Below are 15,227 nucleotides of genomic sequence, written 5' to 3' on the forward strand. Positions count from 1 at the left end.
AAAAAAGTGAAACATGTTTATTTTCTATACTTCAGTGATCACACTGGTTTAAACTAGAATTTTCTTAGTATTAACTCTTGCATTGAAATCTACTCACTAGTTATTTTCACTCTTTTTATTGGATATTTAAATTTTCTTTGTTGAAAGATTTTATTTATATTATAAGTCTATAACTAAGCTTTTATCTTTAATTTTTGAATTGGATGTTATGTTGAAATTTATATAAAATGTCTGCTTTGAAACACTTTGTGTTTCCCGATCATCAGGCATGGGGTAATCGTAATCAGTAATCGTAATCAGCTGTAATCGATTACATTTTGTCATGTAATCACATGTAATCAGTAATCATTCATTTTCTGATTACAAGTAATCAGAATGTAATCGATTACATTGCAAAAAACAGGTGTAATCATGATTACTTTTAGATTACTTTTAGATTACATTTATATGATTACTTGATGATTACAAATTTTAGAGACATATTTTTTTTTATAAATAAATCATGCTGGCACATTAAACTTAGGTTTACAATGTTTTACATTGTCCAATTGTCATTGATCTTTATTACTGTTTGAAAAAGTTTTGTATAACTATGGTTAAGATTTGAGATTGATTTAAGATTTAAACTATTTAATTAGAAAAAAGTGAAACATGTTTATTTTCTATACTTCAGTGATCACACTGGTTTAAACTAGAATTTTCTTAGTATTAACTCTTGCATTGAAATCTACTCACTAGTTATTTTCACTCTTTTTATTGGATATTTAAATTTTCTTTGTTGAAAGATTTTATTTATATTATAAGTCTATAACTAAGCTTTTATCTTTAATTTTTGAATTGGATGTTATGTTGAAATTTATATAAAATGTCTGCTTTGAAACACTTTGTGTTTCCCGATCATGCACCAAATTCTGGGACTGTGAAGGCAAAGTGCAAATATTGTCCAACATACATCTCTGGCAATGCCAAAACAACATCAAACTTTGTGACACATTTAAAGGTAAGTTAGTTTAAATAATTATTGAAATGTTGAAATATTATCATGATTATTATCATTTCTTGAGAGACCAAAATTTAGAGCAAGGGTATCAGGTCTACAATTTGTACTTTATAAATATTACAATATTTTATGTTTTCATTGCTTCAAACATCTATATAAACTTTGAAAATACTTCCAATTTTTAGTTTACACAAAATGTTTTTTTTAAATGTTCAATATTAAAATATGTTATATAATTGTGCATGTAATTAATATTAGCAATTCATAACATTATTTAATAATGCAATTAACACAACACATTTTTATTACACCTATTGATTGTCATAAAATTTTAAATGGGGATTAACACCTGTAAAAACATGTATACATGTCAATTATGTCCTCAGGTCAAACACAATAAGACTACAATGTACTTGATCATTAATTAGTCACTGTCTGTTTAATTCTTTTTATAAATAATAAATAAATAACCATGTTTTTGTTTTCTTTTACAGAGAAAGCACAGAGACATTTTCATTCAAAGTAAATCTGAGGATGGTACACAAATATCGCAAACAAATATAAGCAACTTTACAAAATCTACATCAGTTTCAAAATACTCTGCCAATGATGCTTCTCAAATGCAGATTACAGATGCTTTGGTTTCATTTGTAGCTGGAAATTTAACACCACTCTCAGTTGTAGAGAGTCCTGAATTCAAGACCTTTGTCGAATCATTGAATCCAAAATATCAACTTCCTAGCAGGAAACATCTTTCTACCAAACTATTACATCAGAAAGCAAGCAATATTCAATCAAATATAAAGGAAAAATTACGCTCAGCAGAAAGTGTGTGTCTGACTATCGATTTATGGTCTAATCGTCAGATGAAGGGATTCTTAGTATCACTTTACTTAACTTGTATATAATTATGATATTAAAAAAATTCTATAGATTTAGTTTGTTGATGTTATGTAAAATATACAATGTAATCACAAGTAATCACAAGTAATCATGATTACAATGGAGAAAAGTAATCTAATGTAATCAATTACATTTGAAATTGGGTGTAATCATAATGTAATCGATTACATAAAATAAGCAAAGTAATTGTAATGTAATCGATTACATTTCAAAGTAATCGACCCCATCCCTGGTAGCAGTAAACCCAAATCACATGAAGTATCAAGAGACTGCTAAGGTGTTTGACGTTTCACTTGACCTTTCATCCAGCAGAAATTTATTGTTTACTAATCAATGTGAAATTTCATTGGACAATCAATTATCTAAAGTTTTAGATTCTAATTTATTAGAGGAACCCTATGAAAATAAGGTCACATGATTGGTCGAACTCTTTTGCATTGGTTGTACTAATTTCAGATATTTTTTTGAATTTTTATGTCAATCTCTTGCTATGACGCAATTTTTGTTGAAAAAAATCGTAAAAATATCTGGATTGACAGTATTTTGGCCGATAATTTTAACTATGGTGGATAGTTGTATCACTGGCAATTATATCACATCTCCTCAATTTTGTATAAAGAAGAGTATTATATAAATATGTTATTATTTGTTTTGTGTTTATCTCTAGTCTTCATTTTCTGGATAATACATCGGATTAGCAAAGTTTTAGTTTACAAGGTTATTTCTAACTTGAAGCCAATTTCAACTCTATACAGATACTTGTTACTGATCTTCAGTTTATTTATTTTTCTCTCAAAGACAATAGCAGCAAGCTTAAATTGTTGCTACTTTATAAAAATAATTTTCACTGGTAAAATATTCAGTGTTTAACCTTCTACCTCAAAGATTTTAAATTCAATAGTTAAGTATTCAGTTCTCAACACAGACAATATGTAGACAAAATGTATTTAAATTACTGAAAAACTTGTATATTATTTTATTGTCTTTTCTTGTCGAAATAAAGATCTCTGCCTGGTCCAAAACTTATAGTAATGATCATATCTGCTGATGAAAACTTCTTGTGTTGCATCTCACATTTTCTTCATATTGTATTATTCAGTAATTGAAAAAAATATATATAAAATGTCATTGAATGACTTTAATCATTTTTGTTATTTATTTTATATAGAAATGAATGTTTATTTATAGTTATTGTATAGTTAAAGATATATTTATTAATATGTATATTGGCTGAAATGATGTTGTAATTCCTTGTATGTAATTTGTTTTTAATGAATAAGATAAAATCCAGATCATGATATGTAAACCATAAACCCAAATCACGAAAAAATGGTGTTGAATGGAACACTCTAATAAAGGCAAGTTTATATATAAATTAGTCAATAATTGGTGCATTGGTGCACATCTATATTAACTATATATGATAGGCCTTTATTCATTCACTCTTTGAACAGTAAGATTTGTTTTAAATATATGTAACATTCAAATATACACTGAAACAGCTGTTATACTACTAGTTGTAATGCCTTACATCTTTATATCTTCAGATTACTTTTTGACATACAAGAATGACTACTCTTCAACTTCTATTAAAATGGAAAAAGTCATTGTTATGCAAATGCATTGGAAAATTTAATAACACAAACAACTTACTGTTTGTCCTTAAAAAAAAAATCTGCTCTTGTGTTGGTTTTTTTTTCTTTCTGTACCAACCTTTTAGAAATTTTGAATTTCAGGAGTGATATATTTTTTTTTTATCAAAGAATATCAAAAGAGTTTTTTTTATCTTTACTGTTCACAGGGAAATGTTTAATTTAATTTTGTCATTACTACAAATTAAAGTGTGCCATTAAATTATGCTTCTTTTTTCATAAGAGCTGAAGAAAGTGGATTTTTTTTGTAAAATTGTCTCTTAAGATATATGCAATTCTATTTTTATTATATTTGTGCAATATGCTATTGTGTTTTATGAAATGATTTTCTTAATGCTGTTTGTGCAAGATGTTTTCATTTTAAATGACAATGAACACACTACAGATTACACAACACCTACACAACACCAAATGACAAAATGCACATATTACAGAATACCCAACACCAAAAGACAAAGTGCACACATTACAGTATACCCAACACCAAATGACAAAGTGCACACATTACAAAATTCCTGACATCCAATACACAATTTACAGAATACCCAACACCAAATGACAAAAAGAACACACATAACATTACCATTGTAATTTCATAAAAAAAGTGGTCATTTTTAATACAGGATCAATCCATATTTGGGTTGAAATATAACAATAGAATAAACAAATAAAGCACCAAAGCTGACAGATGAAATGAAAGATACAAGAATTACAATAATATCAAACCACCGAACACCATTCAAGAGTTAGTTTATTCATTGATGCGTATGATTTTTAATACATCAATTTCATATAATTTCTTATGTTGGGTTTTAAAATAAAATTTCTCATTTTGACTTTTTCTAGTATCACTAAGCAATCATTTGTGTCCAACTGATCTGACAAATAGCAAATCTGCATTTTTCCTGGTCATCCACGATTTGCAAATGAGCACGAAAAAACTTTTACAATGCATTTATTAGTTTCACAGTACACAACTTTTACAACATCCAATATATGATGTGTACAAAATATGAGGAATTCTAGTTATTAATAGTTCTAGAATTAGAAGTTCTGTTGTAGACTCTTAAATGTGTTCACAACATAGTTTAAATGACAGTTATGACTTTTAAATACTACTATTTCCATATTCAAAACCAATTGTTAGCTATTCAGGAAAAGCTGTAGATTGAAGTGATCAGGAACACTGGCCATGTAGGTTTGAATTATCTTTACATGTAGTACAAGGGGATAGTGTTTCTCTCACTCTGATCATTTGTTCATCAGTGAGCTTTTCCTGGAGTAGCTAAATGAAATAGTGCCTTGGTACTTTTTTATATTGTTTTGTATTTTTTTGTGATAGGATGTGTGTTTGTGATGTGTGTATATGGGAATAAAATATCTAAAAAGGTGGCTGGTTGTTATTTTTATTATTTTGCAGAATGGAAAAAAAAGTGTTCTACTAGACAAAACCATTCAAAAGAAAAATGCTTCAATTACTGTTCTAAATAACACTTATCTGAATATTGTGCTTTCAAGACACTTTTCTGGATTTTCTTTTATTAAGAACGCTCAAACCCAAATATTATATATGACCAAAATGACAAAATCTCAAAAGCCTCACTAGGTTTGAGCTTACTAGCACAGATACATGGAATAATATTAACTTAACCCTATTGTGATTGATTGTGATTGACAAAGAAGAAAAATAAAACACAAATGCTGTCATATCATTTTCTATCTCAGGACTAAATAAAGGCAACAGTAGTATACCGCTGTTTAAAACTCATAAATCCATGGACAAAAAACAAAATCGGGGTAACAAACTTAAACCGAGGGAAACCATTAAATATAAGAGGAGAACAACGACACAACACTGAAATGTAACACACACAGAAACAGACCAAGCATCAGACAAAATCCCACGAGAATAACAAATATAACATCAAAACCAAATACATGAATTTGGGATAGACAAGTACCGTGACACGTCTTATCGCAATGGGAATTTACACTAAAAAATAAGAGAAAACAAACGAAACAACGTTAAAATGTAACACACAGAAACGAACAATAATATAACAATGGCCATCTTCCTGACTTGGTACAGGACATTTTTAAAGGGAAAAAATGGTGGGTTGAACCTGGTTTTGTGGAATGCCAAACCTCGCACTTTAATGGCAATGTTAAATATAACATTGAAATGAAATGACAACATAATATAACAGGACTACAATACAAATGAATAGGAGAACATATTAGACAAAGAAACACATGATTAAAAGATAACATAAAGCTTCAGGTTTAAAATTCAATACGCCAAAAACGTGCCTTGTCCACACAAGACTTGACGACATAAGACGCCCAGATATAAAAGATCTAAAGTGAAAAAAAGGGGGTACAAAGTTGTACAGTACTGAAGATCAAAAGTTGAAAAAGGTTGGGTCAAATACGGCTATGTTTTTATGCTTGGGATAAGAACATCCTTATTATTTAGAATAATTAAAGCTATTGCAAACAGTAACTTTTATCAAATGATTATAAAACAGATATACATTATGAAACTGAAGTATAAACTAATTACAGAAAACTACACCCAAATACATAATGCTAAGACCAACACAGAATAGACACACCCGATTCAGTCCAGGCCTCAATGTAATAAATCATAAAAATGACGTCACATACGATGGCGAAAAGGCACAACAAATATGTTACATTTGAATTTATGAAATTTTTGAAACAGCGCAAAAATGACGTCACAGATGAAAAACTATAACTCAAAAGTAAAATGAAATTAGGATAGATTTAAGATTATATTAGAACTAAATACTGATATTACACTTAAACATAATACATATTGCAATACTTATTAATAGCAATTAACTATAATATATATATGTCCAGTTTGTTATGAATCCAACTTCAAACGTAAATTATCGTACAAATTACGTTGAACAAAATTAAATTTAACAAAGGAAGCGGTGATTAATTTTTCTTTCCATAACACATAAATATAATAGAAAAGACGTCAACACATTTGACAAAATCCGATGAAAATTACAAATGTTACATTAAACATATAAACTTAATACATGAATTTGGGATAGACAAGTACCGTAACACGTCTTATAGTAATTCGAAATCACATTCAGCAAAACAGTCATAATCGGGAATAAGTCACGTTTGGAAATTAAAAGATTAGAATGAAAACCACAATCTACCATGTGGTAAAAATGTCCTTAGCTAGTTTGGTTAAAGACACATTGTATGGATCCACCAATTCGTGATGGTGTCCATAAAACTTACGGAGTATCAATTTTAATCTGTCCTCCTCATAACTTTGTTGGAGCAGTTTCTGCGTAAGAGCACACTCCTGTATATGAAGTTCGTATAGTGTGAACAAGCACGTGCATAACGTATCAATTGTGATATGTAAACACCATACGAAGGGGCAGAGGGTATGTTAATGCTGAGAAATGGGAAATTGATAATTGGGAAGTTGAAATCGTCCCGTTTATCATAGATTTTCGAGTGAAGTCGTCCATCTGCGTCAATATTGAGGAAAATATCAAGGTACGAAGTAGTCCTTCTAGTATCAGTAGTATCCTTAATTTCAAGTTCACTGGGATATATGAGATGTATGTATTGGGTGAAGTATGGGTTATTCAATGATAGAACATCATTAATATATCGGAAAGTAAAATTAAAGAATTTCGCAAGATGTTTTTTCTTTTTGTCTTTTAGAAGGTTCTGAATGAATTCTGCTTCATACGAGTACAAAAGAAATCAGCCAGCAGGGGTGCACAATTAGTACCCATTGGAATACCGACTGTCTGTTGAAATATAAATTCTCCAAACTCAACAAATATATTGCCGATTAAAAAGTCCAGCATTTTGATAGTATCATCTTCAGTATATTTTCTGGAAGATTCAGTGTGATTCTTCACAAAATATGAATTATTGTAACCCAAAACAAGAAATTTGTATCTACGATTCCCAATAAACGATACAACGGAAAAAACAACGTTTAAATGTAACACACAGAAACGAACTATAATATAACAATGGCCATATTTCTGACTTGGTACAGGACATTTTTAAAGGAAAAAATGGTGGGTTGAACTTGGTTTTGTGGCATGCCAAACCTCCCTCTTTTATGGCCATGTGAAATATAACATTAAAATGATAACACAACATTACAGGACTACAATATAAATAAATAGGAGAACACTATTTACAAAGAAACACACGAATAACAAGAAGTCCAAATGTATGCTTATGGGATCTGAGAGAAAACTTGAAAAATTGTAACGATGTCTTGTGTGTATTATCACAAAATCAAACTGCATTTGACAATGTAGAAGTGGAAAAACTTCTTGGTATCCATATTGATAAAAATCTATCATGGTCAATTCACATAGATAAAGTATGTGAAATATTTTCAAGCAGATTATACTTGCTAAAAAGATTAAAACGATATTTACCTCGAAAAGGTCTTATCCTTTTTTATAATAGTTATATATTACCATTATTGATTATTGTTATTATTGTGGTTTTACCACAAATTGTAACATTGAGCGGATTCATAAACTACAAAAGCGCACAGCAAGATTAATTTTGAATAAGCCTTTTGATTATCCATCAATATCAATGTTCAAAGAACATAATTGGATGACCATTTTTACTCGGATAAAATATTTTCAAGCCATTTTAATGTTTAAATGTATGAATGGACTAGCGCAAGATTATCTTACAAGTAAATTTACTGCGTACAGTGATCTATATAGTTATTCTCTGAGGTCAACAACATCTGGACATCTTCATATACCAAGGCCAAAGTCTGAATACTTCAAAAAGACTTTTCAATATTCGGGTCTAATCATTTGGAATAATTTGCCAAATGATATAACGCATTTAAAACATAAAGAAAGCTTTAAGATGAAATGTTCTTATCTCTTTATCATAAAACAAAATGAGTAGACAAACTCTTTTTAGGACATTCTTGCCATGCTAGTTCTACAGTTTGTTTTCATGCTTGTATATATATGTATTTGTAATTGTGATTATTGTTCTATATGCATTGATTGTTATGTGAATTATTCATTTAAATGTGTAAAGGCCTTGTGTGAGATTAACAATTGTATGTTAAATGAGTAACCTTCGTTAAATAAAGAATTTATAACTATTATTATTATTATTATAATAATAGCTAACAAAAGGCAATAAGTTAAAATTTTAATACGCCAGAAGTGCATTTTGTTTTGTCCACACAAGACTTACTAGTGACGCCCAGATACAAAAATTTGAAAGCCGAAACAAGTACAAAGTTAAACAGCATCGAGGACCAAAAGTTCAAAAAAGTTGTGCCATAAACCGCCAGGTTTTTTTCTGTTAGGTACCAGAACATCCCTATTATTAAGAATAATTTATACTTTCGCAAACAGTAAATTTTATAAAATGACTATACAAAAGATATGCATGATTAAACAATGACGTCACATTTGAATTTGTAAAACAGATCATCAAAAAATGAAAAATGACGTCACATCTGAATGAATGAGATAGATATTTTTTTTTAAATGTCGTTTTGTATAAAGTGATCTTGTACATCCCTAACTTATAGATTATAAATACAAACACTCATTGTTTTTGATTGTCATCAATTTAGGAATGTCAACACTATACTGGATACGCATATCCAAGTTATTATCAATTTCATTGTATTATTTCTTGTATGGAACAACTGCCGACGTACCCCATCCCAAAACTATTATTAACGATAGGAAATCTCTCATGATTAAGGCAATACTAGTTGGGAACTTATTTTGAATGAGGTTCATAATATGAATACGTGTTTTGCCACCAAACAATCGGCATTCATATGCGAACCATTTTTGTTCCTTTTCAACCGTTGCTTCCACGAATGAATGACAAGAAGCAAGCTTTATTTTTAACTTATTCTTCCTCAATATACAATGAAGATATTGTCTTCGCACTAAATAATTCAAAATATACAAAACACAACACAGAGAAAACTAAAGACTCAGCAAAACCACCCTTCCAAAAAAGAAGACGATCTCTTAGATGTCATTCATCATTACAAATACTGACGGAGTTTTAATTTCCCGAGGGAATCACCAGCCCAGAAGTTAGCACTTCTGTGTTGACTTGAGTTATCATTGATATATTCATAAGTATAAATTAACTGTTTACAAAACATTGAATTTTTGAAATACTAAGGCTTTTCTTCATCAGGAATAAATTACCTTACCTGTATTTTGCAAATCTTTTAGGATTTTTGGTCATCAATGCCCTTCAACTTCGTACTTTATTTGACCTTTTTCACATTGTTTTAATTCGAGCGTCACTTATGAGTCTTTTGTAGACGGAACGCGCGTTTGGCGCAATTATAAATAAAAAAATCAATACTGGTGTCTATGTTTAGTTTATACACTTAGGCAAACTTCCAAACTAAAGTTTGCAATCACGCCAACCAAAGTTTAGTAAACATGAATTAAAAGTTAGCACATCAAAAATGTGCTTTGTATATTGGTTTTATTTCTTTTTTGGCTGAATTTTGGCTTTCTTGCCATTTTTCTGAGCTTTCTTTTATTCAGTTAGCGTCTCGTTTTTTTTTATATTTACAATGCTTTTCATATCATTTAATATATTTTACGCATTTCATTTTATTTATATCTGTATGTTTTATATGGCGACTATACTTATAACTTTTTTACTTGTTTACATGTTTACTATATTCTATGTAATCAGTCTTAAAATGTTCAAATGACAAACAATTCTCGCAAATATACCTTGACCTCATAACAATACTGAGAAACGTAAATGTGTTTAAGATAGCTTAAAGGCATACTCATAAACTGTCTATTTTACTTACAAGTACACCTGGTACAATAAAAACCTGATAACAAATAGTTCAAATAAGGCCTTTGAAAATAGCGAAATAAATTACTTTTGGAGTTTCAACAATTCGTTGGAAGTACTTGATTAATTGCATGTATATATCGGTGATATTGAATCTGTTCAATTTTGATTTTTCTACCCTATATATCACTCTGTCTCATATTAAGAAAAAAATCACACATATAATTAAATGGGCATTTAAAAAGTCAGAATGCGAATACATATGTTCAAACTCTTTTAAGTCATTTTAGTAGCAACGAACAAAAGAACTATGACAATTTGACATGCTTTGATACTATATCTGCCCTTGAATTTTTACTTGATAACATTTTTGTCTGCTTTGGAGATTCTGTATATCGTCAAGCTATAGGAATTCCAATGGGGACTAACTGTGCACCAATTATTGCGATCCTGTTTTTGTTATTGTTATAAGTTACAATGTATGACTAAAATCAATAAAGACCAATCGAAACAACATTTGATACAAAAATTTAACAATACTTGCAGATATTTGGATGATATATTGGCTCTCAATAATTAAGACTTCAGTATGTATACCAAAGAAATTTATCTTGTTGAACTAACTTAAGATAAATGTAATACTAACAATGACCACTGCTCTTTCCTCGATATTGATATCAATATCATTAACGGGAAGCTTATTACAAAAAATTATGATAAACGAGATGATTTTTCATTTCCTATCGTTAATTATCCATTTTAAGATGTTGACGTTCCATATCAATTTTACGGTTCAATTTTTGGGTCTCAAATGACCACACTAAAATTAATTTAGGAATGTATATGTTAGCGACAATAAGTGAAATTAGGCATTAAGCTTAATTCCTAGGCAATAAGTTAACGCCTAGGCAGTAAGTCTATTACCTAAATGATGTTAGGCATTAGTCTTAAATCCAAGGATTTAAGCTTCAAGCGTGAAAAGTGTGTGCAGGCATTAAGCTTAATGCCTAAAATTTAAATGCGAGTAAATAAAAGACATTTATTCGTTTAAATTTAAAAAATACATTTGTTACATAATACCAGTACGATAACTGTGGCCTGTTTATCGACACTGTCCTAAGATTAGTTCTATAAGATATTCTAAGAACAGAAAATATGATATAGTAAGGATCGACTTACGACATTTCGCAGCATGCTGCACATCGAAGCTAGGATTATATTAGCTGGGATGTCCTAAGTTTTGGCGTAAAAGAAAATAGCAAATGAAAAAAAATAAATATTGAAAAAATCAAATTCAACCAAAAACTTTAATTTATAAACCGATTAATTAATAGAAAATAATTATTAGTTTTAAATGAAAGGTTATAAATAATTTTTATATTATAATTGTAGATCTAAACTCTTTGAAACAAAATATAAGGAAAAAATATAACTACGTTTTATATTAGAATAGAACAAAATAATTGTAAATAGTTGAAATTAAATAAATAATCGGTAAAATCATTTTTTGCTTTGAGTGACCTGAATTCGAAGCGTCACAATTTCATACTTAAAGTCATAAGAAAAAATTTAACCTCCAATTAAAAAAAGATATGCATATGTTTTTTATAACTAAATGGATAGTTTTCATTATTTAACTTATGTACATATACTTTTTTTCTGAGGAAAATTCTTTTATTTGTCCACATTTAGAAAAGTTTACTTTTTTAAATTGATTCCTTCCAGGAAGCAATTCGCCGACATATTTTCCGTATGCATAGTGAATTGAGCGTAACCCTCCTCGTAAAAATCCGATGGTCGCAATACGCATATATATGTCATCAAAATAATCACATATCTGATTATATATGTTAAACACGTGCTCAATATCCATGCTTATTGTTATTTGTTTACTATTAGGTGACAATCAGTAAACTTCGGCTTCAAAACACGGCATTTAATGAGCAGTCATATTTGTTATATCATAACAGAAAGAAAGAAAAAAAAAATGACGATAATACGATATCTTTGCGTAAAAAATGAGAAAATCGTGCACAGAGGTCCTTAGTTTATGTTATTCCATATTGATAAAATATTAGTAGGGTTTTCTATATGAATGGGATTTTGAATAAATAAGCATATTCACCTGCGGAAAAAGGATACTCACCGCGCAAAACGTCGCGTGCTTTTAGGTGTATAATTTTGGTAAAAAAACGTTTGATGTTCAATTGGTTTTAGTAAAATTTTCCATTACAATTTAATTTCTCTCGGAATATGGAATAAAACATTTACTGTCTTTTGTTTCGGTAAATATGTGGTTTTATTGACTTTTGAAAAACTGATATTCACTTCGGCCGTTGGCCTCAGTGAATATCAGTTTTTCAAAAGTCAATAAAACCGCACATTTACCTCACCAAAAGACAGTAATTGTATAATATCATTGGTTCAAGAATCGGATAAACATTATTTTTCACCACTCACTCGTTTCTTATGACTTAAAAAGTTCATAGGAAAATCTCGTGCATCTTTCATATGAATACTGAATACTTCAACTATTTTATTTTATTACTGCAAATAACATACGTTTGAAAAAGAGCAGAAGAAAAAAAAACGAATTTCACCGATTTTAACGATGCAAAAGTACAGGGCCCAGTGTCATCCTAAATATAAAAAAGAAGATGTGGCATGATTGCCAATATGACAAATCTTGACAAAAGATCAGAAATAAATTCACTAATAAAATATGTTATATATATTAAAATGTACCAAATAATAATTAAGAAATATAAAAACTCGATAGAAATTTGTGTTAAAAAATCATTTTGTTATCACATATTGTGGAACTATTAACAAAGACAATTTACTTATCCAATAAAAAAAAGGCAAATGGTGTAAACAAAAAAACTTCACCATATGGAACTCTTGGTTTAATAGCTTCCTTGTGAGCAGTAACCCTCTATCAAGAAAATCATGATAGGAAATGCAAGCACGGGAATATCGTATCAATTGGGAGATATATACCCCGTATGCAGGTGCTGCTGGAATGCTACTTAGAAATGGAAAGTTCACAATTGGAAAGCTGAAATCATCTCTTTTGTCGTAAAGTTTTGTCTTCAACCGACCCTCATTGTCAATTTCTAGATGTAAGTCAAGATATGAAGCCGACTTAACTGTATCTGTAGTATCCTTTATCTTCAATTCGATGGGATAGATGCGATCCACATAGTCACCAAATTTTGAATTGTTTAGTGAAAGAACGTCATCTATATAGCGGAAAGTAGAGTTAAAGGATATTGCTAACTTCTTATTATTCTTAAATTGTTATACGATGATGACTGATGTTCCCATATTTTGACTATTTTATTGATTGTGACTGTTTATTTAACGCATCATGTAAATGTAACGGAATTTGATGAGACTGTTATTAAAGTGAGAGGGTTAGCGCTATAGAACCAGGTTTAATCCACCATTTTCTGCATTTGAAAATGCCTGTACCAAGTCAGGAATATGACAGTTCTTGTCCATTCGTTTTTGATGCGTTTTGTTTTTTGATTTTGCCATGTGATTATGGACTTTCCAAATTGATTTTCCTCTGAGTTCAGTATTTTTGTGATTTTACTTTTTTCTTATCTTTCTTCCTAAGAAGTTCCTGCATGAAGTCAGTCTCATAATAATAAAGAAACAAGTCAGCAAGTAGAGGGGCACAGTTTGTTTCCATTGGGATGCCGACAGTCTGTTGAAAAACACGTCCTCCGAACGTAACAAATATGTTGTCAATCAAGAAATCAAGCATCTTGATAATATCGGTTTCAGAGAGTTTTTTGTTTGAATCAGAATGATTCTTCACAAAGTAGGATTTATCTCTCCCTAAGACAAGATACTTGTATCTACGTTGGCCATTCTTTTTTATGAAGCAAAGTAATAACAACTCTTTTAATTTGTCTTTTAGTTTGGAATGTGGAATACTTGTGTAAAGAGTAGAAAAGTCAAATGTTTAAATACTGTTACAAGAACAAAGAGAGTTAGATTGTATGTACTCTAAAAGATCTTTGGAATTTTTAAGTATCCACATCTGATTCACGCCACCTCTAGAACAGGCAGTTTCACAATAACTTTGAAGCCCGTCTTTGATTGCTGATAAAATAGATGTTAATACTTTAGAAAAGGGAAGATCCAGTTCTTCATCTTTGGTTGAAATACCAAAGGAACAAAGAACAGACCTATGATTATCCAGGATTTCCTCTTTGGTAAGTGTCGTGAGGGTATATGTTGGGTTTCCAAGTAAATTGTCTATACCTAATTCGTTTATCAAGCAATTAGCAATTAGACTGGTTCTTTCTATTTTGCTTCATGTCTTTTATTTTGCTCTTGGTTTGTTGCTAATCATCTTTCTGGATGCTTTTATAATTATGTTTGTTTTTATAGGTATTTATGCAGTAATTTGATACAATCGGTTGTCAGAGCTCCTTATATCCCATGTTTCACTCGTTTTGTACATATGTACAATATATAATAGAGAATGACAACGGGGAATGTGTCAAAGAGACAATAACCCAGACAAAGAATAGAAAACATCCAGTCAGCAATTAGTCTTTAATACAGCGACAAAATCAAGCACCGGGCTTTAGCTCGCACCTCAACAACAGTGAAAACTAGTACAGAGAAATGGAATTTTTATTCCTAAAAAAAATAAAAACTATGAACAAAAATTTTAAAACACACCAGACTTACTAAGGCTAGAGGTTCAGTTTAGTAGTTGCACAATGGCTTGAATACGAAAACAATCTGTATTTGCAAGAAATTATGTGTCGCTTTCTGAAGCATAAAAA

General features: G+C 29.9%; 1 protein-coding gene across 1 annotated transcript; it reads left to right on the plus strand.

Moving 5' to 3' along the window:
- Positions 1-518: 518 nt before the first annotated feature.
- Positions 519-4,947, plus strand: LOC134707608 (E3 SUMO-protein ligase ZBED1-like). The gene is made up of 2 exons (XM_063567540.1): positions 519-1,000; positions 1,495-4,947. Exons 1-2 carry the CDS (start codon positions 866-868, stop codon positions 1,906-1,908), a joined length of 549 nt encoding a protein of 182 aa, XP_063423610.1. The 5' UTR covers positions 519-865; the 3' UTR covers positions 1,909-4,947.
- Positions 4,948-15,227: the final 10,280 nt, after the last annotated feature.

This window comes from Mytilus trossulus, chromosome 2 (genome assembly GCF_036588685.1).
Source record: "Mytilus trossulus isolate FHL-02 chromosome 2, PNRI_Mtr1.1.1.hap1, whole genome shotgun sequence".
NCBI lineage: Eukaryota > Metazoa > Mollusca > Bivalvia > Mytilida > Mytilidae > Mytilus > Mytilus trossulus.

Excerpts from the sequence above, each read along its gene's own strand:
- LOC134707608 (XM_063567540.1), top strand. The coding sequence starts at position 866 with ATGTCTGCTTTGAAACACTTTGTGTTTCCCGATCATGCACCAAATTCT. Across the intron at positions 1,001-1,494 it reads ACTTTGTGACACATTTAAAG|AGAAAGCACAGAGACATTTT; the intron begins GTAAGTTAGTTT and ends TTTCTTTTACAG.